The sequence below is a fragment of the Sardina pilchardus genome, chromosome 20 (genome assembly GCF_963854185.1).
Source record: "Sardina pilchardus chromosome 20, fSarPil1.1, whole genome shotgun sequence".
In the NCBI taxonomy this organism is placed as follows: Eukaryota; Metazoa; Chordata; class Actinopteri; order Clupeiformes; family Clupeidae; genus Sardina; species Sardina pilchardus.
Window position 1 is genome coordinate 24,286,020 of NC_085013.1, and position 22,500 is coordinate 24,308,519.

At 47.2% G+C, this 22,500-nt stretch overlaps 1 protein-coding gene across 4 annotated transcripts in view; it reads right to left on the reverse strand.

Annotated features, from left to right (window-relative positions):
• Positions 1-22,500, reverse strand: part of kif13ba (kinesin family member 13Ba) — a 66,063-nt gene that overhangs the window by 23,270 nt on the left and 20,293 nt on the right. For all 4 annotated transcript variants that reach the window (XM_062523350.1, XM_062523352.1, XM_062523351.1 and 1 more), the window contains exons 3-17: positions 21,287-21,299; positions 20,899-20,959; positions 20,330-20,422; positions 17,513-17,693; positions 17,172-17,259; positions 16,437-16,571; positions 11,021-11,133; positions 10,074-10,185; positions 9,471-9,683; positions 8,181-8,291; positions 7,393-7,527; positions 4,065-4,195; positions 3,356-3,442; positions 2,679-2,863; positions 614-893 (exon numbers count right to left, since the gene is read on the reverse strand). In XM_062523350.1, coding sequence (XP_062379334.1) covers positions 614-893; positions 2,679-2,863; positions 3,356-3,442; positions 4,065-4,195; positions 7,393-7,527; positions 8,181-8,291; positions 9,471-9,683; positions 10,074-10,185; positions 11,021-11,133; positions 16,437-16,571; positions 17,172-17,259; positions 17,513-17,693; positions 20,330-20,422; positions 20,899-20,959; positions 21,287-21,299 — 1,938 coding nt within the window. The remainder of the gene's footprint in view (positions 1-613; positions 894-2,678; positions 2,864-3,355; positions 3,443-4,064; positions 4,196-7,392; positions 7,528-8,180; positions 8,292-9,470; positions 9,684-10,073; positions 10,186-11,020; positions 11,134-16,436; positions 16,572-17,171; positions 17,260-17,512; positions 17,694-20,329; positions 20,423-20,898; positions 20,960-21,286; positions 21,300-22,500) is intronic.

Genomic DNA, 22,500 nt, shown 5'->3' on the forward strand with positions numbered 1-22,500 from the left:
ACGTCAAATAAGCTTATTTCCCAAAACGTTGGCGTGTTTCTTTAACAGAGGTCTGTCCTCCTGCAGCTCTGATTGATAACGCTGTGGTCCGTGCTGTTCTCAGGGGTGTGGACGACGTTTAGCAGGCCAAAGGACTTGTTTACTTTGTGAACTCCGACTCAAACTAAGCTGCCCTCTCCTCACCTCTGGTGCTCTACATCAGTCACGAGGCCAGCTGGCGTCACTCTGCCCGCACCATCCCCATCCCCATCCCCATCCCATACAGGTGTGATGGAGCTCCACTCTTGCAGTCTAGCCCAGTAATCCTGTAATCCTCAGCACACCTACTGTACCTGTATGCACCTATAGTTAGTTCCCCCTAGCTGCCCTCTCCTCTCCCTCACTACCCTGTGCCAGTGTGAACCAAGTGCCAGTATGAGTTTGCCCCACTAATCCTGTAGTCCTCAAAACACCTCTCCTCACCCAACGGTACAATTAGGCCACACGCTGTGCCCGGCGTAACCCGCTATGCCCGGAGTAAACCGCTACTAGAATCGCGCCCGCTGCAACCCGCTACTCGAGTGGTGACCGCAGTGACCCACCACTCGAGTCGTGCCCGGAGTGCCCCGCTCACCTCTCCTCGCTCCACTGGCGCAGCCTCTGCTGGGCGCTGGCGGACGACGAGCCGACGCTGAGGCGCTCCCAGCTGCGGTACTGCGCCCCCTGGGCGTGCTGCGAGGGCTGCGTCTGCGAGAGCGTCTGCGAGCCGCCGCCCGTGCTCTGGCGGTCGGGGTGCAGCCGCTTGCGCAGCTGCTGCAGCTCCTGCTCGTACATCAGCCGCTGCCGCTCCAGCGCCGAGCGCTTCTCCTCCTCGTGCTGGCGCTCCAGGCTCTGCAGCACGGCCTGCATGGGGTCTGAGACACACACGCACACACGTATTATTTTTATTATCCTAAATGTATCATCATAGTCATCATTAGTCATCATAGAAGTATTAGCGGTAATGGATATAGGTGACAGTAGCTGTGGTAGCAGCAGTAGCAGTACCGTAATTTCCCAACTATTAGCCACGGCTTATACATTGATTTTGCTAAATTTCTTCAGCTATGAGGTTAATACACGTGGGCAGTTAAAATGGTATTAATATGGTATTGATATGCTTTTGTTTCTTTCAACTTGCATAAAACACTGTCTTTCAGCTTACTACATACAATGTGGCTAAGGCACATAAAATGACTGTAATGCCAACATGCGAAAGAAAAGCAAAGTTATCAGTGAAAGTGTAGCAAAAATGGTGCTCATAGTTGCAGCAAAAGTACCAATAATGAGTATCAGTTCTAGTCATAATCATATTCATAACAGCTCTGTATTGGCACGTGGATATGGAGCCTTTTTAAGATTATACAAAGTGTGAAGACCTGCTAAAATTTACCAGCTCTTGACTAAAGTTGCAAAAGTTTCAGGATAAGCAGCTTTGAAATAAAGCGCCTCCAGTCTTTAATTTGAGACGGAAAAAAATCATTAGTAGTGGTTATTAGCGGGTCACTTGTCAGGAATGATCACACATTCTTTGCCTATTCCATCCCAGAATAAGGGCATTAGAGAATTAGAAATCTCATCCTTTATTAGCCTGAAATGTGAAGAGTGTGCAACTTCAGTGTATTAGCGTAGCGAAGGAGAACCGAGGCCCCAGGAGAACAGTTCAAGCAGTGCCAAACCCACTCCTGTCTTTGAGCATAGGAAGGAACAACTGACTAAGGAATGCAGATGCTGGTGAGGTCACATCCTATGTGCAAATGAGGTAACATCCTGTGTTCTATAGGATGTGAATAAACGTTCTGCTGGAACGCAAGGGGAAAGTTTGGCCTGGTGTACCTTTGGGCGTAGGGACAAGTAGGTGACATTACACAAGTGGAGTGACTGTGTATTCCACATATCACCTCAGACCCTTAACTTGAGTGGAATGAGTGGAAAATGTTAACGTGTTAAATCTAAATAAAGATAATTTATCAACTAGTCAAAATCTATTGGCCAATGTAACACTACGGGCAAGACCTTAGCCACATGGACGAGACCACTCAATGCTTCCCCCATGCCACAAGATACTTATAATTCACGCACGAGAACTTTGCTTGTTAATAGACTTTTGCTTGCCTTTTGTTAAATCAGGGCCCCCAGAGTTTAACATCACATCTGTGCGGCATTTGTAGACAAGGAGATGAACACCACAATCTGTGCGCCGTGATATTCGAGTGGCTGAGTGACGAATCTCGCAGGACAATGTTGCAAACATTCTTCCAGCTCGGGTGTCTTCATAATGACCTCACCCTGAGCAGCTGAAGCTCTCTACAGTATTGCATACGAGTCCTTTTACTGGTCCAATGCAAACCGCTAACATTTCCGCTAGCAGCGGGTGTTTGATCTTAAGATGGTTATCCATAGCAGAAGTTCAGGTCTAATTGTTGGTATTAGCTGCACACACACACACACACACATAAATGGTTGCCATGGTGAGTCTGGCAGCAGACCCCAACGCACGCATCATACGAGAACTCAGAGAGGAGGTGGAGAAGCTCCGAGTCCAGCTCACCCAGGCTGAAGTAACACACACACACACACACACACACACACACACACACAGACACAGACACAGACACAGACACAGACAAACACACAGACACACACACACTGAGTCTCACCGTTGCTGCTGAGCGCCTTCATCATGACCTCGGTCTGGGCGAACTCGTAGCTGAAGCTGACCTCGCTGGACACCTCGCTGGCCGAGTCGCCGTCACCGTCCAGCTGCTCGTTGCTGGTGCTGGTCTTCATGTTGCCCTCGCCCTCCTCCTCCTCACCCCGTAACCGACGCTTGGGGAGGTTTATCCTGAGGGGGGGGGAAGAGAGAGAGAGAGAGAGAGAGAGAGAGAGAGAGAGAGAGAGAGAGAGAGAGAGAGAGAATAAATAGAGAGACAGAGGAAGCGAAAGAGAATTGAAGATGGTAGATGTAACAAAAAGGAGAAGAGTAAAAAAGAAAAACACAGGGAGAGAAAGAAGCAGATAAAGACAAAAACGAAATGTGATAATCAGAGAGAAAAAGAGAGAGAGAGAGATGGATAGAAAAGGAGAAAAGGAAGAGTATTCATATGTAAATGATATGCAACAGGACTAGAGATGAGTGTTGAACTTTGGCTGTCTGAAAACCCTTCTGTTTATATTACAATGTACTTGCTGAAGAAAAAACACCAATTCATATTACAATAATAATGCACTCAAACTTAATGCATTGTGAAAACACTCAGACACTCAGACTTAGACACTAACAGACCCCTAGGCAGATATATTAACTGCAAATGAATGAAGCCGCTAATAGGCTTACCTGAAGAAGTGGTTGTTGCCCCACAGGATGCGGTCGCCATGGTGAAGCTGCTGCTGGCTGGTTACCGGGGAACCATTGACACACGTTCTAAAGAGGCGAGACAATCGAGAGTGGTGAGTACCGGAGGACAATGGGACTCAAAAGCCTCATGCAGAGGGGCTCTTACCTAACGAAGCCTTTTCATAGAGCCCTGAGGTGGCCTGGAGACGGCTGCACTGCCAAGTTAAGTGCACTGCCACTACTAAGTTAACATTTTCTCATTTCTCACAGCAACACTGCAACATTCAGAGAGAGTCAAATAGCCCAGAACTAAGTATGACAACTGTTTGCCTTAGCAACGGCCTAAACTCTCTAAGTTGACTAAAAAGAGACAGCATTTACTCCACTAAATCACAACATGCGTGTCATCATGCTCTATGAGTGTGTGTGTGTGTGTGTGTGGGGGGGGGGGGGTGTTGCAACAGCCGCTTTTTATTATTTGGGGGTTGGGCGACACATGGGCATGGACATTTCAGGCCTATGTCTGCATACAAACACAGGCCAGAGGAGAGAGAAAGCACTATCAGATCTTTGGGAAGTGATTCATTTCCCCCCGCTGATAACCACTAGAGAAACCCCCCAGGGGCAGATAAAGCTGATAGGGAGGAGGGGGAGGGAGGGGGAGAAAGGGGGGGGAACTGTGGTGAAGATGCCGTTAGCGTTAGCGTACCGTGAGTTGCGGTAGGGTGAGAGCAGCACGCTGCCGTCCGACGTGATGTTGATGACGCAGTGTTCCGCCTGGATGCCCATCCCACACAGCTGGATGTCCTGCGAATCGGCTGAACCCACCTTCGTGTGCTCCTATAGTCACACACACACACACACACAGAGGGAGAGATTGCATAATATATTAACTTGAGTGTGGTCTTAAACACGCAGACGGCACATTAATTGCTTTAGCGTATATGCATAAGGCTTGCCTATGATCTATGATGAAAGCATAATTCTTCCATATCCACAAATCTCACACACACACACAAAGAGAATGTCCTTCATGATAAGCTTGATGGAGACATACCCGTATTTATGGGACCACACACCCACCCACCCACACACACACACACACACACACACACACACACACACACGCATGCCACAAACCTCTACTTTCACATACTAATCTTCCTTAGATGACTGGCCTACTCTCATTCGCCTCCCACACACACACACACAGAAAGAGCCAGTCAAGACAACATCAGCCAGAGCTGACCACACACAGACTGGGAGTGCAGAGCGAGGCAGGTCTTTAAGATAAGCACCTAATCACTCCCTGGGGGGGCACCCCCCCCCCTTACTAACCCATTCCAGCCAGCGCCTGCAACAACACACACACACTCTCTCACATCCAGCCCAGGGCTGTGCAATTAATCCACATGTGTATTAATATACATCAAAACTCAATTTCAGTTACGCCTACCAACAATTATGAAAACAACATAATCTAGATACAATGACAATTTTGCCCAATCCTGCCCAAAGCACAGCCCTTTGCTTTACAGTGTAGCCTGGGTTTTCCCATACTGCCTTGCGCGGTGATTTCAATCCCGCTGCTAAGCCAGTCTGGAAACTAACGCCCAAATGTTCGCCTGATGTTGGCGAACCAATCACAGAACATCCGAGAAGTTTCCGTTGCCCTCTTGCGTCTACATTCGACGCCAAAGGATTTACGGCAGCCCTTAGCGTTGCATACGAACGAGTTGGGTGAACTATGCGCATTTGATAGACATCCGTGGCGCCCAATGAACGGATCTGGGCATTTTTTCAAATACGAGAAAATGAACGTCTGGTTGCCAGACCACGTCTCATTTGAGAAGTGGGAGGCGTTAGCCAGGCTATTTACAGTGGGGAACTGTTGTATGAAAAATGTTGCCTAATTTTCTTACTAACCAAATATACCCATGAAGCTAATCTATGGTCACAACCCCAAGAACTGTCTGCAACTGTCATATTCTTCAGATGGCAGCAATCAGCAAAACAAGCCTGAGATGTAAGCAGAATAAAGAGCTGACTGACAGACTGCTGGTTAGCGAAAACCCTGAGTTGTGTAAAATAAATGGCTAATGGACAGACTGATGGACAGACTGAGGTTAGTAAAACCTGAGTTTTGACCGACAAATAGCTGACGGACAGACAGAATGTTTCCTTTCTCTACAGAGAGAACAATCTTTTCTCCTCTGTCACACACACTGACACACACTGTGAAAAAACACTGGGCATGACGATAGCCTACTGCTGGAAACAGTGGCTGTGGACACGCAATGTTTGCAAACAAGAGTCTACGATTTTAAAAGAGTGGGAGCAATAACTTCTAACAGTAATATGCAAGGTAACCGTGCAACCCCAAGCATGCCTATCCTACAGATCATACTACTATGCAATAGCCCAACTGAGCGGGATACATTGTAGCCTACACAGCAAACATGGTGGTGCAAGCAATTTCATCTGAAGGCCATATTTCTTCCCTTGTACCCATACTTAACCTTATTTGTCATGATTTTTCAAGAATCAGAATGGCACATTTTAATGCCCGTTTTAAGACCTCCTTAACGGATACAGCGTTTGTGGAGGCGGAGCGGATTTGAGACTGATTCGGTGTAGTGTGGCAGCAGCCTGGGATGCCCTTCAAGGGGGTAAAGACCGGCTGGATCCCCTCTCATGAGGGGGCTGAGACTGAACAGCACATCCACACATACGGCACAAGTAACGCAAAGCTTCTCATGTTATACTACGGAAGTCCGGTTTTAGAAAGTTCTCAGGGAGGAAAGTTTGTGTAAGGGATTTAATGTAAAGCCAGTGAAAAAAAAAAAAAACAACTTCAGAGAGTGTGTGTGTGTGTGTGTGTGTGGCGCAGAGTAAAGGGGCCAGTCTGATCCAGCACACACGCGGCTCGGATTTGAAAAAAGATCAGAACGTCATGTCAACACACATGGGCCCTATCTCAGGGGCACGGATGGCTTAGAGTGTCAGACTACGAACACAATCACACACTAACTAACGCAGGACGTCAGACTACGAACACAATCACACACTAACTATCGCAGGACGTCAGACTACGAACACAATCACACACTAACTACCGCAGGACGTCAGACTACGAACACAATCACACACTAACTATCGCAGGACGTCAGACTACGAACACAATCAATCACTAACTAATGCAGGACGCAGGACGCAGGACCGGCCATATCAACAGTGGGCAAACAGAACATCTATGCAAAGTTGAAGTTGATATGGCAAGCCAATTTTACATGGCAGAGAGGAGCTGTTTTCCACACGGCAAAGCGAAGTACTGTACGTTTATGAGTATGTGTGAATTTGCATGTGAATGTATGTAGGTGTCTGCGCATGCACCGAGTGAGAGTGAGACAGAGAGATACTGTATGTTTATGAGATTATGAGTGTGTGTGAATTTGCATATGAATGTATGCAGGTGTAGGGGTGTGTGTATGTGTGGGGGTGTGTATGTGTGTGTGTGTGTGTGTGTGTGTGCGTGTGTGTGCGCGAGAGAGAGTGAAATAGTGATGTTATAAGTTTATGATAGTTATGATAGTGGGCAGCCGTGGTGTACTGGTTAGGGCTTCGGGCTTGTAACCGGAGGGTTGCCGGTTCGATCCCCGACCAGTCCACCACGGCTGAAGTGCCCTTGAGCAAGGCACCTAACCCCCTCACTGCTCCCCGAGCGCCGCTGGTTGGGCAGGCAGCTCACTGCTCTGGGTTGTGTGATTCACCTCACTGTGTGTTCACTGTGTGCTGTGTGTTCACTAATTCGGTTAAATTGGGTTAAATGCAGAGAACTGAATTTCCCTCACGGGATCAAAAAAGTATATATTCTATTCTATTCTAGTTGTGAATATACGAGTATGTGTGATTTTGCATGTGAGAGTGAGTGAGAGTGAGTGAGAGTGAGTGAGAGTGTGTGAGTGTGTGTGTGTGTGAGTGTGTGTGAGTGTGTGTGTGTGTGAGTGTGTGTGTGTGTGTGTGTCCGGTGGCGGTACCTTCAGGTAGTAGACGAGCAGCTCGTTGAGGGCGGGGTCAGCGTTGAGGTTGACCAGGAAGCACTTGTCCTCTCCAACACGGATACCAGAGGACTGCAGCGAGATGCCCAGACTCTCCAGCTGACGCTGACGCTCCTGTGGACACACACACACACACACACACAATAAACATGAAAAACACACATATAAAAAGTAAACTCATCCACACACACACACACACACAACAGATATGAAAAACATCCACACATAAAGACACATCCACACACACACACACACACCCATGACAAACAAACAATCACAATACCACTTAGACAAGTAAACAGAAAAACAAACAAACAAACAAACAAACAAACAAACACACACACACACACACACACACACACACACACACACACACCCCCAACAGATACACACACACACACGCCAACCAACAGAGATACACACACATACACAGATGGCCAGGCCCACACCCAGTCACCCGCAGAGGGGAAACTCTGGCAACACTGACTCACAGCCCACTGAAGCAGCCGGCCCTCAGCAGTGCTTTTACTTTAACTGCATATACACACACACACACACACACACACACACACACACCATTAAGTTTTATGATGTATGAGACCATCTCTGCATGGGGTTGTGCTATTTAGTGTGTGTAGATATGAATATGTTTGTGCACGAGTGTGTTTTGTGAGTACTGAAACGTTTTCTATTTAAGAGTGATATCATGTGCGAGTCATATGTGAATGTGTGTGTGTGTGTGTGTGTGTGTGTGTGTGTGTGTGTACCTGAGCGATCTCTTCCGTCTTTCTCAGTTTCTCCTCCCAGGTGACGGTCATCTCCTGGATCAGCTTCTCCGACTCCTCCAGCCTCTCCTTCAGCTCCGGCGCTTTAAGGGACTACACACACACACACACACACACACACACACACAGTCAGTCATATACAGTGAGGAGAAAATGTATTTGATACCATGCTAAAGTTGCCTAAAAAGAGGAATATAAAATCATCATTTGACAATTGATCTTAATTTCTTAATTCAAAAACTGAGTAAAAATAAAACCGCTAAGTACCCCAATTTTCTTTGTGATCGAAGAATGTTTCGTAAATAAATAAATGTTCTTCCTAAATGCTAGGGGGAAGGAAGTATTTGACCCCCAATGTAACCATATGGGAATTTAACACATAGGGTTAACATAGGGGCAGGCACATTTTTATTTTTTAAGGCCAGCTATTTCATGGATTCAGGATATTGTGCATCCTGATAAAGTTCCCTTGGCCGTTTGAATTAAAATAGCCCCACATCATTATACACCTTTCACCATAACTAGAGATTGCCATGGTGCTTTTTCCAGTAGGCCTATTAGCCTGTTTGATGCTCATTGAGCTCAATGCAAATCAAACAGGCTAATAGGCCTACTGGAAAAAGCACCATGCCAATCTCTAGCTATGGTCAAGGGAATGTGATGATGTGGGGCTATTTTAATTCCAAAGGCCAAGGGAAATTTATCGGGATGCATAATATCCTAGATCCATGAAATAGCTGGCCTTTAAAAATAAAAATCTGCCTGCCCCTATGTGTTAAATTCCCATAGGGTTACATAGGGGGTCAAATACTTCCTTCCCCTAGCATTTAAGGAAAACATTTATCTATTTACGATACATTCTTCAATCACAAAGAAAATTGGTGTCCTTGGCGGTTTGATTTTTACTCATTTTTTGAATTAAGGCATTAAGATCAATTGTCAAATGATGATTTTATATTCCTGTTTTAGCATTGTATCAAATACATGTGCTCCTCACTGTAAGTAAAAGCATACACAAATACACAAAAACAGCACTCTATACTGCTCATTACAATTTGTTGAATCTTGGCAAAGAGTCCAAATCTGTTTTACCCTTCACATTACTAACTACAATAATACTTAAATCATCAACTCCCTCAAGTTGATCTGACAAGTGTGTGTGATTGTGTGCATACTCCATATTTATCCCCAACCCCTCAGGTGTGTGTGAGAGAGAGTGTATGTGCGTGTGTGTGTGTGTGTGTGTGTGTGTGTGTGTGTGTGTGTGTTTACCTCAGCCTGGGTGAGCTGGACTCTGAGCTTCTCCACCTCCTCTCGGAGTTCCCGTATGATGCGTGCGTTGGGGTCCTCGTTGACCACGGCGTGGTTGACGATGCTCTTGGCGCGGTCGGCGTAGCGAAGCGTCGACAGCGTCTCGTCGTAGTTGTCTGCTGCCGGACTCACCGTGGCAACCATCGCCGTGCGACTGTTGCCACCAAGACTATCCTGCAGACACAGATGAGAGGGAAGGGAAAATATTTTAGATATTTCACACCACCAGACGGAGAGGACACACACATATAAACAGGTAGGGCACTAGGAGGAGTGCAACTGTGTGCTAAGCTATTATATGGGTGAATGGGCATATGGGTTTGAATGCCTGATAAGTACACAGGTATGTTGGGGTGCTTATGTGCATACACAGTATGTACAGTAACAGAGTGCATGCATGTATGTGTGTGTGTGTGTGTGTGTGTGTGTGTGTGTGTGTGTCTGTGTTCCAGAAATTCCAGGAGGGCACACACTTGCACTTTGTACTTCCAAGCTCCTTATAAGGGTGTGTGTGTGTGTGTGTGTGTGTGTGTGTGTGTGTGTGTGTGTGTGTGTCGTCCTCACCTTGAGTAGCCATGTAAGTACGGAGTCTCTGTAGGGCACAAACTTGGTCTTGTTCTTCCCGGCTCCCTGGTCCGCCAGCGCAGAGATGACCAGACCCAGTGTGGTCAGGGACCTTCCAGAGGAGAGGGGGAAAGAGTAAAGGATGGAGAGAGGGATAGAGAGAGGGATAGAGAGATAGAGGGATGGAGGAGGTGAGGGGAAGAGGAGAGAAATGGAGAGAGGAAAGAGAGAAGGATACAGAGGGTAGGGAAAATGAATAGAATGAAGGGAGAGATTTAAGTGACAGGGTGAGTCAGAGAGTAAAAGAAGTCAGTGTGTGTGTGTGTGTGTGTGTGTGTGTGTGTGTGTGTGTGTGTGTTTGACCACACATGAACACCACATATAAGACTCAGCCAGTACTTTAGGCCAGTCACAGTGAACACTGGTTCACACACACACACACACACACACACACACACACACACACACACACACACACACACACTGAGGGCTATTTGAGGAGGTTTCCGTCTAGGTGGCCAAGTTAGTGCTGAAAGAGTGAGCGCCACCAGAATACAGACGACCAGAAGCACAGCTACCAGCCAACATGAGGAAATATCCACACACAGCCTCCAAGCACTGCTCAGAGGGCCTCTGTGACCAAGTGTGTGTGTGTGTGTGTGTGTGTGTGTGCGTGTGTACTTCGAGAGAGAGAGAGAGAAAGTGTGTGTGAGTCAAAGAGAGAGAGAGAGAGAGAAAGAGAGAGAGAAGAGTGTCTGTGTAGATGTGATCATGCATACTCCCAGTATGACTGCATTTGTGAGTGTGTGGGTGTGTGGGATTTTTTTTGCAAATCTGGGCTAATGTAAGTGCCTTTGTGTAGGGAAAAAATGTGCAGGAAAGAAAAAAATAAATGTGTGTGTGTGACTGTGTGTGTGTGTGTGTTTCTGTGTGTGTGCGTGACGTACTTGTTGATGTTGCTGCCTTCTTTTAGCCGCTCTCCTGCGGCTCCTGTCTTGGCGGCTCGCTCGCTGCCGGCCAGATCCACCAGACTCAGCTTACTCACCTTCTCCCCACTCGTCTGCAGGGAGCACAGGAGGAGAGAGAGAAGAGAGGGATGAAGAGAGGGAAGAGGCGGAGGAGAGAGGAGAGCGAGGAGGAGAGGAGAAAAGAGAGGGGGAAGAACAAAGAGTGGAGAGGAGGAGGAGAGAGACGAGAAGCGATGAAGAGAGTGGAGAGGCGGAGGAGAGAGGGAAGAGAGGGAAGGAGAAAGAGTGGAGAGGAGGAGGGGAGAGAAGAGAGGGACGAAAAGAGTGAAGAGGCGGAGGAGAGAGAGAAGAGAGGGAAGGATAAAGAGTGGAGAGGAGGAGGAGGAGAGAAGAGCAAGGAGGAGAGGAGGAGGAGAAAAAAAGAGAGGGAAGGACAAAGAGTGGAGAGCAGGAGGAAGAAAGAGAGGAGAGGAAGATAAAAGGAGGAAACAAGAGAGAGGAGAAGAGAGAAGAAAAGAGGCAAAGAGAGGAGGAAAGAGAAGAGAGGAGAAGAGAGGAGAAGAGAAGAGAGAAGGAGGGGGGGTACATTTAATTAATCAGACAGTCGTACACTACCCACCCCAACACAGGCTGCGGGGCACAACAAGAGCTCTTCAAGAACAGAGGGAAAAGTGAGTAAATGTTTTATGCCAAACTAAAATATGGAGCGCAACACAGTGATTAGAGACATATGCGCTCCTGTGCCTCCTCCTGCGGGAGAGACCACTCGGCTGGGCTGGAAACGGGGGCAGCTGATGTATATGAAAGAGCTCGTTAGGCAAACTCCGCTGAACATGTCTGCATTGAGCAAGAACAATGGGCAGAGAGAGGCTTCTGCAGGAGCACAGGAACAAGCCACCATTGTTCTCTCTCTCTCTCTCTCTTTCACTAGCTCTCTCTCTCTTTTCAGTCTCTCTTTTTCCTCCCTTCACTCACTCTCTCTCTCTCTCCCTTCAAACTCTCTCTCTCTCTCTCTGTGTGTCTCTCTCTCTCACACACACACACACACACACACACACACACACACACACACACACACACACACACACACACACACACACACACACACACACACACACACACACACACACACACACACACACTCTCTCTCTTTCTCCAGCCCTCTTTTATATTCCAACAAGCAGAGCTGGAATGAGTGTACAAGCATTACAGTAAACAATAAAAACAAAACACACCACACAATACACTCTCTCTCTGATCTCCCTCTCTCTCACGCACACACACACACACACAGTATCTGCCCCTCACGCACACACACAAACTTCACCCTGTATCTACACCCCCCACACACACCTCACCCTGTAACTGCCCCTCACACACACACGCGTGCACACTTAAACATCTCTCATACTGTATCTGCCCCCCCCACATACACACACTTCTGTGCCCCCTCATTCTGCTCAAAAATATCTTCCTCTAGTCTTTTTCTCACTCTCTCAATCATTCTCTCTATCACTCACTCCCTCACTCCCTCGCTCTTTCTCTCTTTAGAAGTGTTGCCTCAGTCTCTTGGGTGGGGTGCGTTCTGTTCCGGTGGGGAAACATTGAGCTTTCCACGGCAACTCTCCTCGCTATCACTTATCATAACACATCCATCATAGATTTCCAGCAGCGAAGACAGGCGAGACACTGGAGGCCCGGGGAAACGAGAGAGGGGAGGGGGAGGAGAGGAAAGGAGGAAGAGAGGGAGAAGAGAAGAGAGGGGCAAGAGAAGAGGGAAGAGGAGAGGAGGGGTGGAGGAGAGGAAAGGAGGAAGAGAGGGGCAAGAGGGAAGGGGGGAGAGGAGAGGAGAGTTGGAGGAGGAGAGGAAGGGAGGAAGAGAAGGAGAAGAGAAGAGAGGGGCAAGAGAAGAGAGAAGGGGGGAAGAGGAGAGGAGAGTTGGAGGAGAGGAAAGGAGGAAGAGAGGGGAGAGGAGAAGAGAGGGGCAAGAGAAGAGGGAAGGGGAGAAGGAGAGGAGAGTTGGAGGAGAGGAAAGGAGGAAGAGAGGGGAGAGGAGAGAAGAGGAGGAAGAGAAGAAAGGAGGAAGAGAGGATAGGAGAGGGGATAAGAGGAAGAAGAGTAGAGGAAAAGAGATGAGGAAGAGAGGAGTGGAGGAAAGGGGGGGCAGGAAACAGGAGGAAAGCGCGAGAAGCGGAGAGTGCAGAGTCACAGGCCCCCAAAACAAAGAGCGGTGTTGTTGCTGCTGATGTGCTCATCTCTGCATCATCTACAGTATACAGCCAGAGTCCAACGACCTGCTCACGCAGCTCAGCAGTCATGTGCCATATGACTGCACTTCATTTACTGATTTACAGACCACAGGAGCACACACACACACACACACACACACACACACACACACACACACACAGGGCAGCACTTTCCCTTCCTATGTACCAAAGCTGGATAATATACAGAACATACAGAGAAAGAAAACCATACATCGAGAAAACCATTTCTAGCCATGTTTGATAACCATTATTCATTAGGGGGTGCTTTCCGATACATGGATTACGATTATTCTTCGAGCTCTAAAAGCTATTTTGACATACTGTAAATTGTATTAGTCATGTTTTTTTCTTTTTTTAAATGCAAGTACTTTTAACTTAATACGTTCTGAAGGCCATTAGCATGTGCTCCTCGTTAGCCACTGCGGCAGCATCTGGCCACATCACACACACTGCCAGAGCAGATCCACTTCCCTTAAACACACACACACACACACACACACAGCTTTGGAGAAAATGAAGAGACCACAGCACATATTTCGAGTGACATTCGAATGAGTTTGAAGGTCATATTCAAAATTGAATATGACCATCGTTCAACTCGAAAGTCGAATGTCACTCAGCAACGGTAGGACGACATCAGAAAGATGTGCAGCGCCAAACGCATCTACAGTATACCTCTCTCTCTATAATCATCATAATAACCATCATCATCATCATTTCCTTCTTCTCCGCTATGCTTTATCTCAGCAGGTGACCAGTGCCGTCATAACCGCAACACACACACACACACACACACACACACACACACGTCACACACACACACCGCAACACACAAAGGGCTGGACACGGAGAGCACAGAGTCCCTTTGACGCAGAGAGAGGCCGTGAGAACGATAAGGTTGCCTGGCTGGGTTATGTTTAGCCTGGTATTTGCATGACCGTGGTGGTGGCAGTGGTGGTGGAAGTGGAGGCGCACCTGTGGAGGGGAAAGAGAGAGAGAGAGAGAGAGAGAGGGAGGGAGAGGAAGAGAGAGGAAGAGAGGAAGAGAGAGAGAGGGAGAGGAAGAGAGACAAGACAGAGGGAGACAGAATCAGAGAAAGAGAGATGAAGAGAGAAGGAGAGGGATAGAGAGAGAAAGAGGGAGAGGGAGAGAGAGAAAGAGAGAAAGAGAGAAAAGAGAGAAGAGAGGAGAGGAGCGAAGGACAGGCCTGTGGCCCTGCGTCCTGTTTGTGTCTCCGCGGCGCTGCGCTGAATTATTGACGGGGACAGGTTTCGTCCGTTCCACCGCGCCGAATCAGGTGACAGGGACAGAGAAAAGAAAAGGGGGGGGGGGGGGGCGGGGGGCCGGCCGCCGAGAGGCACACGCTGACTGTGACAGTGACCGCATCACAGAGATAAGGGATCGGCTGACGCGCGTCTGTAGGCAGAGAGGATCAGCTAACGTGGCTCTATGGGCCGAGGCCTTTATTTATTCATCCAGTCATTTGCCCTGCTAGGAACGAGCTCCTACAAGGCCCTGAGGCAAAGCAGTCCAAACTGAGAGAGAGAGAGGCTGTGTCTCAAACCGCATACTTCCGGCAGTACACTGCTAATGTGCACTGAACGCTTCCATCCGTAGCGCCCATTTTTCATTAGTATTGACCAAGTATCTGCACTATATATACTTAAACTAAGTATTTGAAGTAGGTAAGTAGACGATTTGAGACACAGCCTCAAAGCCACAGCCAGAGCCTTAGAGCAAAATAAGAACCCTTACACAATCCTCACCATTCACTAAAACACTGATCCTAATATGACTATCATATGGGAAAAGACTGCTTTCACTAAGCTCTCTGCTTAGTTACCATTTTGATGTGATACAAAAGTTATGGTGCCACCACATAATTGTCCTTACTGTACGTCACATCATATGGAGCAACAGATGCTACTAGCAAACCATATGTATGGGTCACATGTTGCCCCATTAGATGTGCTTGCAAGAGATTCACTTGAGTCATAAAGACTTAAGGCACTTAAGTAGCTATATGTACACTGTATTAAAGCCCTTAATCAATTATGAAGGATGCAGTGGTATACCGTAGTCTAGTTAGCTGTAGTGGGTATACTGTGATGTAGTCTAGTTAGCTGTGGTGGGTATACTGTGACCAACCCCAAATGTAAATGTTTAATACCTAACCCTTGCCTATTTTAAGTGGGTATACGGAGATAGTGATGCTTTTTAGGTGGGTATACTGCGTAGTGCTGCGTATCATGTAGACTACACCACTGGAAGGACACAATAAAGAAAACATTGTTGAGCTCCAGTGAGTTCTGCTGCGCTGCAGGTGAGGATGCTTTTGCTCTGACCTGAGATTAAGGTCACGCAGAAACAGCACCGTGGGCAGCACCGCACACACACACACACACACACACACACACACACACACACAGCGTGGTCAGGAAGTGGGCATCGAATGCCTTCAGGAGTGCTGCCGCACGCTGAAACCCAACCCTGGCGGCCCAGTCCAGACCCCGCTGAGGTGGCACAACGCTCTTCCTCTGGACACGCGGCCGTAGGCTACCTAGCGCACCTGAGCGCCCATCAGCGGGTATAACAAACAACACTGAACCTCCGCTCCTGACTCAGCTAGTCAAGGGCCCGCGAGGCATCTGATGAGCAGCGTCGAGTTTAAGGGAGATTAAGCCTGGAACTGGAGCCTCAGGGCTTGGACACGGAACAGGGGGGGGGGGGGGGGGGGGGTTGCACTGAGACAGAATGAGGGTGGAAGAGAGAGAGGCACGTGTGTGTGTTTATTAGTGTGTATTAGTGTGTGTGTGAGAGAGGGAGAGAAAGAGAAGCGTGTGTGTGTGTGTGTGTGTGTGTGTGTGTGTGTGTGTGTGTGAGAGAGAGTGTGTGTATTTTTGAGAGAGTGTGTAAAAGTGTTTGAGAAACATGTGAGAGAGAGGTGTGTGTGTGTCATTAAAAGTTCAAGAAAAGGAGAGAAGGCTGAAGAGACAGTACAGACTAATAACAAACTATGTGTGTGTGTGTGTGTGTGTGTGTGTGTGTGTGTGTGTGTGTATGTGTGAATGAGTGAGTGTTTATGACAGAGTGGCAGAAGGGGGAGGAGAAGGGCGTTCTCTTACCCCTGACTTGAGGTCTTTGAGGGTGTGTGTGAGGATGATGTTGAACACGGCGTGGGAGCGACTGCTCTCCTCGTTCATGTTGGTGGCGGCCACCGTGCGAGACTTGTTCCCCTCCGACATCAGGGACTCGATGTCCTGAAAGCGAAAGGAAAAGAAAGCCAAAGGGGATTTACATCTACAGCTGACCATCACAGTTCCTCCTTTCACAGCACCACTTCCAAAAATAAACCCGTCTATAACCTGATATGAACACAATGACAACCATCTGGGGACAGCACAGAGACTACTCTTTACGGCTTCCTTACACCAAACAACAAACAAGATTTGGGAAAGATTGCAATCTTTTAACTAATGCCTATCATTCAAGCTTTACTCAAACGACTACAATCTTTCAAGAATCTTTCCCAAATCTTGTCAAAGTTGTTTGGTGACAACCAATGACAACCATCTGGGGACAGCACAGAGATCACTCTTTATGGCTTCCTTACACCAAACATCAAACAAGATTTGGGAAAGATTGTAGTCTTTTAACTAATGCCTATCATTCAAGCTCAATACTCAAAAGACTACAATCTTTCAAGAATCTTTCCCAAATCTTGTCAATACTTGTTTGGTGGAAGGGGGCCATTAGCCACTGTGCTATGTACTTCAAAGCTGCCGTCAGAGGTGATCACTGGTGGGAAGCTTTGATGATCTACAAGCGATTTAAAGATATCTTCATCATGTGAGTGTTACCTTGTAACTGGCTACTGCGAGACGAGAGAGCCCATCCACGTACGGCCCCAGCACTTTGTGTTCCCTCACTCTCAGGGCCTGTCGACTCCTGAAGGGCAAATAAACCACATACAGTCAAACAAACACACACACAGAGTTTTGGTATGTGTGTGTGCGTGCGTGCGTGCGTGTGTGTGTGTACATGGGGGGGGGCAGGGTTTTGGTGTATGTGTGTGTGTGTGTGTGTGTAATCAGTTTTTATGAGCTGGAATAGATGGGGGGGATTGAGTGACCGGTCAGTATTGGGAAGTGTCCGTATCCGTGCCGGTGGTGCTGATTCCGAGAGGTTCTAGGTTCCTCACCCTTTGGGGTCGAGCAGGTCTCGGACCTTCTCGTTGTAGATCTCCATGTAGGACACCTCCACGGTGAAGCTCTCCTCCTCGCGCTGCTCCTTCAGCGTGCGCTCAAACAGCGTGCTGCACAGCCGCGGGATCAGGCCGGGCTGGTCCACCGAGCCCATCATGGTGTACGACTTCCCCGAACCTACACACACACAGAGACACAGAGACACAGAGACACAGAGACACAGACACACAGACACACAGACACACAGACACACAGACACACAGACACACAGACACACAGACACACAGACACACAGACACAGACACAGACACAGACACACACACACACACACACACACACACACACACGCACGTTTAAATTTTCAATTTCAATTTAATTTCACTTATAGAGCGTCAAAACATGTCTCATGGCCCTTTACAGAGTGTTAAACATTTAGAGAGCGCCTATGAGTGACAGGGGTGAGGAAAAACACCCTAAAATTGGGGGTAGATATAGGTAGAAACCTCGGACAGATCCACGACGTTTATCATGTTCGCCTTGGTAACTTGCTGCCTTCTACTTGCTATCAGATTAACAAACACTTTAATCGAGCGCAGTCTATGTTGCCGAGTCTGATGTACAGTAGGGAAAAAGTATGTCTGTGGGTCACACCCACGCCCCCATCCAGCAGCGTCTTCATGCTTTGCAGCAGAGTTTGGTTCATCGCCCTGGTGGGGGTAGTCCCATCCAGCCACACCACAGTCCACACTAAACCACGACTCGGTGAGGTAAGCGTGGGGAAAGTCCCTCGGGAGCGTGTCAGGTTAACCATGGCAATCTCCCCTCACCACACACACACACACACACACGTCACAAACACACGTCACGTCAGCAGTCAGTGCATGGGAAGAGATGAACCAGAAGGCAAAACAGACAGCTCTACTGAAGCTTCAGGTCTTCTCGTTTCTAGAGTATTGGATTTCTTTATACATTATGTATACATTTATTTATTATTGTGCATTACCAAATATACAGTACTTTTAATAGGATATTTATAGAATGTGTGTTGGGGTGGACAACAAATGCTTGACAGAAAACCTATATTAGTGGTCAAATTTCAGTTAAGATTTTCAAATTGTATCCGGAAATTGTGTTGCTAGGCTGGTGGGCTAAGTTTGACGCATATCTGAAATGCCTCTACTAAATACGTTCAACCAGGTCGGCTATATTTTGAAATATAGAAATGCGGCCTACATTTCCAATACCCGCCTTCCAGTGAAAAAGCATAGAATGGCCTAGTTTGGTCTAGTTTTCTGCCCAGTAAAAGTGTGTTAAAGTCAGGTGTTGTACTTATAATGTTGTAGTGGTGTAATTTTGGATGAAAATAGTGCTTTTGCACTTTTTTTCCTATTGGCTAGGTGCTGTTAAGTTTAGTCATTTATGATAACATACAATTATCCAATATAGTCACATATTTTGAGGTACACAGACATATTTTCAGATAAATGGGCCGGCTTCTGGTTTAAGGTTTTAAGGGTTGTAAAAGTCACGGTTTCAAAACCACTAAAATCTTCTGTCATACCGTTCCTGCGGTAAGAGCTGATTTTTTTTCTAAGTCTCGTCAAAGACAGGAAGTGCCGGAATCACTCAAGCCATGTGCAGCGTAGAGCACAACCCCTCTACTCCCCCTCAGGCTGCTGTGAGAAATGAGTAAGCTGTGTATGAAAAATAAAGTTACCTTTTTTTTTTTTTTACCAAGACATTTCAAAATAACAATCTCGCAATACCTTGAAACCGTGATATTTTTGCTTAAGGTTATCATACCGGTTATCATATTGGTTATTGTTTGTGTGTGTGTGTGTGTGTGTGTGTGTGTGTGTGTGTGTGTGTGTTTATTGCAGTCGCTAGCAAAAGTACCACATTACCTAACATAACTCTAGATTAGAAAAGTTGTTGTGGCCATAAAAGGCTAATCTCAACCGCATTGTGTGATAAATGCTCCCCGTGCAACCACAGACCAACAAGGCCGCACACATCTGCCCTGTCCCATCATTCCAATGAGTAGAGTAGAGCATCTGACCACTGAGCAGGTGGCACCATGTCACCAGCAAGCAGACAGGTATGGGGGAGCGCTGTGGCGCAACAGGCTGCAGCGCTCAGCCTCATACCATGTATGGGTCCAAGTGCCCATGGGGACCCATGTTCAAATCCCACCTGCGGTCATATCCCTATCCCTCCCCATCTCTCTCTCCCACTCACTTCCTGTCTATCTTCACTGTCCTATCCAAATAAAGGCAAAAAGGCCAAAAAATATACTTAAAAAAAGAAAGAAAAGGAAAGCAGAAAGGTATTCACACTACCTATCAGAGTGTGACTGCTGGTTTTTAGCATCTCTTCACAGTCCAAAGGCCACCAGAACAGGCAGAGAACGGGTCTTTTTGTGACCTGGCAGCGATGGAGCACTGTGACTACAGTGGAGTTAAGGTTCTGACTGTCCACAGTAACAAGGTCTTTTGGTGTGGTGGTCATGTTGGTGTTTGTCGGTCTGTGAGCCGGGTGACGCAACTCTTTTCATGATTCGTCATGAAACTAACAAGTGGAAAGTAGTCGCATGAGCCACAGAAGAAACCCGCTGGATGTTGGAGCAGATCCCAATCACAAGCCCAGACCACAAATTTAGTTTCAGATTCGTTGCAGACACAACCTGACAAGAGTGTGTGGCCTTAGTGAAAGTCTACCCGTCTTTGAGATGCCATTTTAATTATCTCTGGAACTCGGCTCAAGGAGTCAGATGGAGCGATTCACACGCACTTTGGCCCACTAAGAGAACTCACCTGTCTGACCGTAGGCAAAGATGCAGGCGTTGTAGCCCTGGAAGGCATTGTCCAGAAGGCTTTCTCCGAGGCACTGAAACACCACATCTTGACCTGTGACACACACACACACACAGGATCAGCTGTCGTCTCTACAACTCGAGGTCACTCAAACAGCATTCCCCGTGTAATGTCAACAACTCCTGTATATGTCAAATGCCGTGACTCAGCTTCCAAAACATATTAAAAGGCGGCAAATGGCTCCCACTCTAAGAAGGCGTGCCAGCACGGTCTTAATCCCCGCTCACCTTCTTAACCCGCTTTCAGCTGGAGGGCATTTTTAAAGGGCAAACGAAGGGTGTCTGTATGTGTCTACATTCCACTTGCATTGTTACCCCACGAGTATCTAGTCACAGAAGCTACCCGTGACTGCTGGAGGCGAGCCCTGCCGCCTCATGATTTGTAAACACGCATATCAGGAAAGCTTAGCATTGGCTACAGAGAGAAAAGGAATCTCAAATGCACGATTAGGACTTTCATGCGGCATACAAAAAGAACAGAAAACAAAAAGATAAGCGTGCAACACCCACCAGCGAATTTGTCTTTTTCCGACTCGTCCATCGACCAGAAGCAGTAATCGTAGGCAAAGACCTGCAAGCAAGAGATCAGCAGAAACATGATGTTGTTTAATACAGTTTGCATGACCTGAACAACAATAATGTACTTGAGTGAACAAGCATAGACACTCAATTGAATTGGATTGGATTGTCAGTGCACACATACAATGAAATCTGAAGGTGCATACCCTTTAAAATAAGTTCAATTAAGAGCTTATAAAAAAAATCATTAATCTTGTACAATAATAAGAGGCCCTCTATAAATAGTACATAATAATACACCATTTACTTTAAGAATAAAACACACAGACACACCAAAACACACACACAAAGAACAACAATGCATGTGGACATGTCCTACCTTTGGCTGAGATCTGATGTGGTTCACAATGAGGACAATAAGCCAGAGAGAGGGAACAAAAGAAACACAAAAACGGGAATATTTAGGATTGTGCGCAAGATTCAACAAAACACATGACTTTGACAACATTGACATTTCAGTTGAATACAGGACAAAATGCTTGTAAATGATATTTAATGGTCAGTTTAATAGTAGTGATTTTTTGTGAGAGCTTTGTTTTAGACAAGGATGCCTTTGACAGCGTTAGCGGGGCCGGTTTCATTTCACTACAGCACTGGCTTTCAGAAACGATGCCAGAGGCCAACTGACTAGTGCTGAAATGACAACCACTCAAGGCTACATGCAAAATACCAGAGCATGATTATGACTTCATCGCAGAGAGAGAGAGAGAGGGAGAGAAAAAGAGAGAGAGAGGGAGAGAGAGAGAGAGAGAGAGAGAGAGAGAGAGTGAGAGAGAGAAATCACCTGACAGAGATGTGAGGGAGGAGGGAGGGGGGGGGCAAGGACATAGAGACAAAGAGAGAGAGATACAGAGAGTAACAGATATAGAACGATAGGAGTGAGAAAGAGAGAGAAAGAGGTGGAAAGAGTGTGTGAGTAACAAGAGGTGGGAGGAAGCTAGGACCCTGCAGCTTAGCAGCAAAGCGTTTCCACTCTCCCAACTCCAAGTCATCGGTTGTACTTTGCTCACTGGACCTGAACACAAACAGACTATCAGTCAGGAAGAGGCAGGGAGCGCACCGAGCAAACATGCGTTTGCAGAACAGACTCGCTCTCTCTCTGGCTCTCTCAAAGCGGTCTCTCTCCAAGCTGTCTTTCTCTCTCCCTCTCTCTCATTTGCTCTCCCTCCTCTCTCTGGCTCTAACTCTTCCCCTCTCTCTCTCTCATTTGCTATCTCTCCCCCCCTCTCTCTCAAAGCTGTCTCTCCCTCTCTCTGGCACTCTCTCTCTCTCTCTCTCTCTCTCTCTCTCATTCACTCTTCCTCTCGCTCTCTTTCTCTCTCGAAGCCGTCTCTTATCGGAGCGGGCCAACCTCTGTGGCTCCATCATGTACAGGCAGGGTCAGCGCGAACACAATGACCCATATATATATACGCCGCTCTTGTTGACCAGCGGCAGGAGGTTGCCAGGTCAGGGAAGTGAGTGTAATCATTTACAGACGGCTGTCCATTTCGCTGCCTGATTAACTCAAAAGTGAATCTCAAATCTTAACAA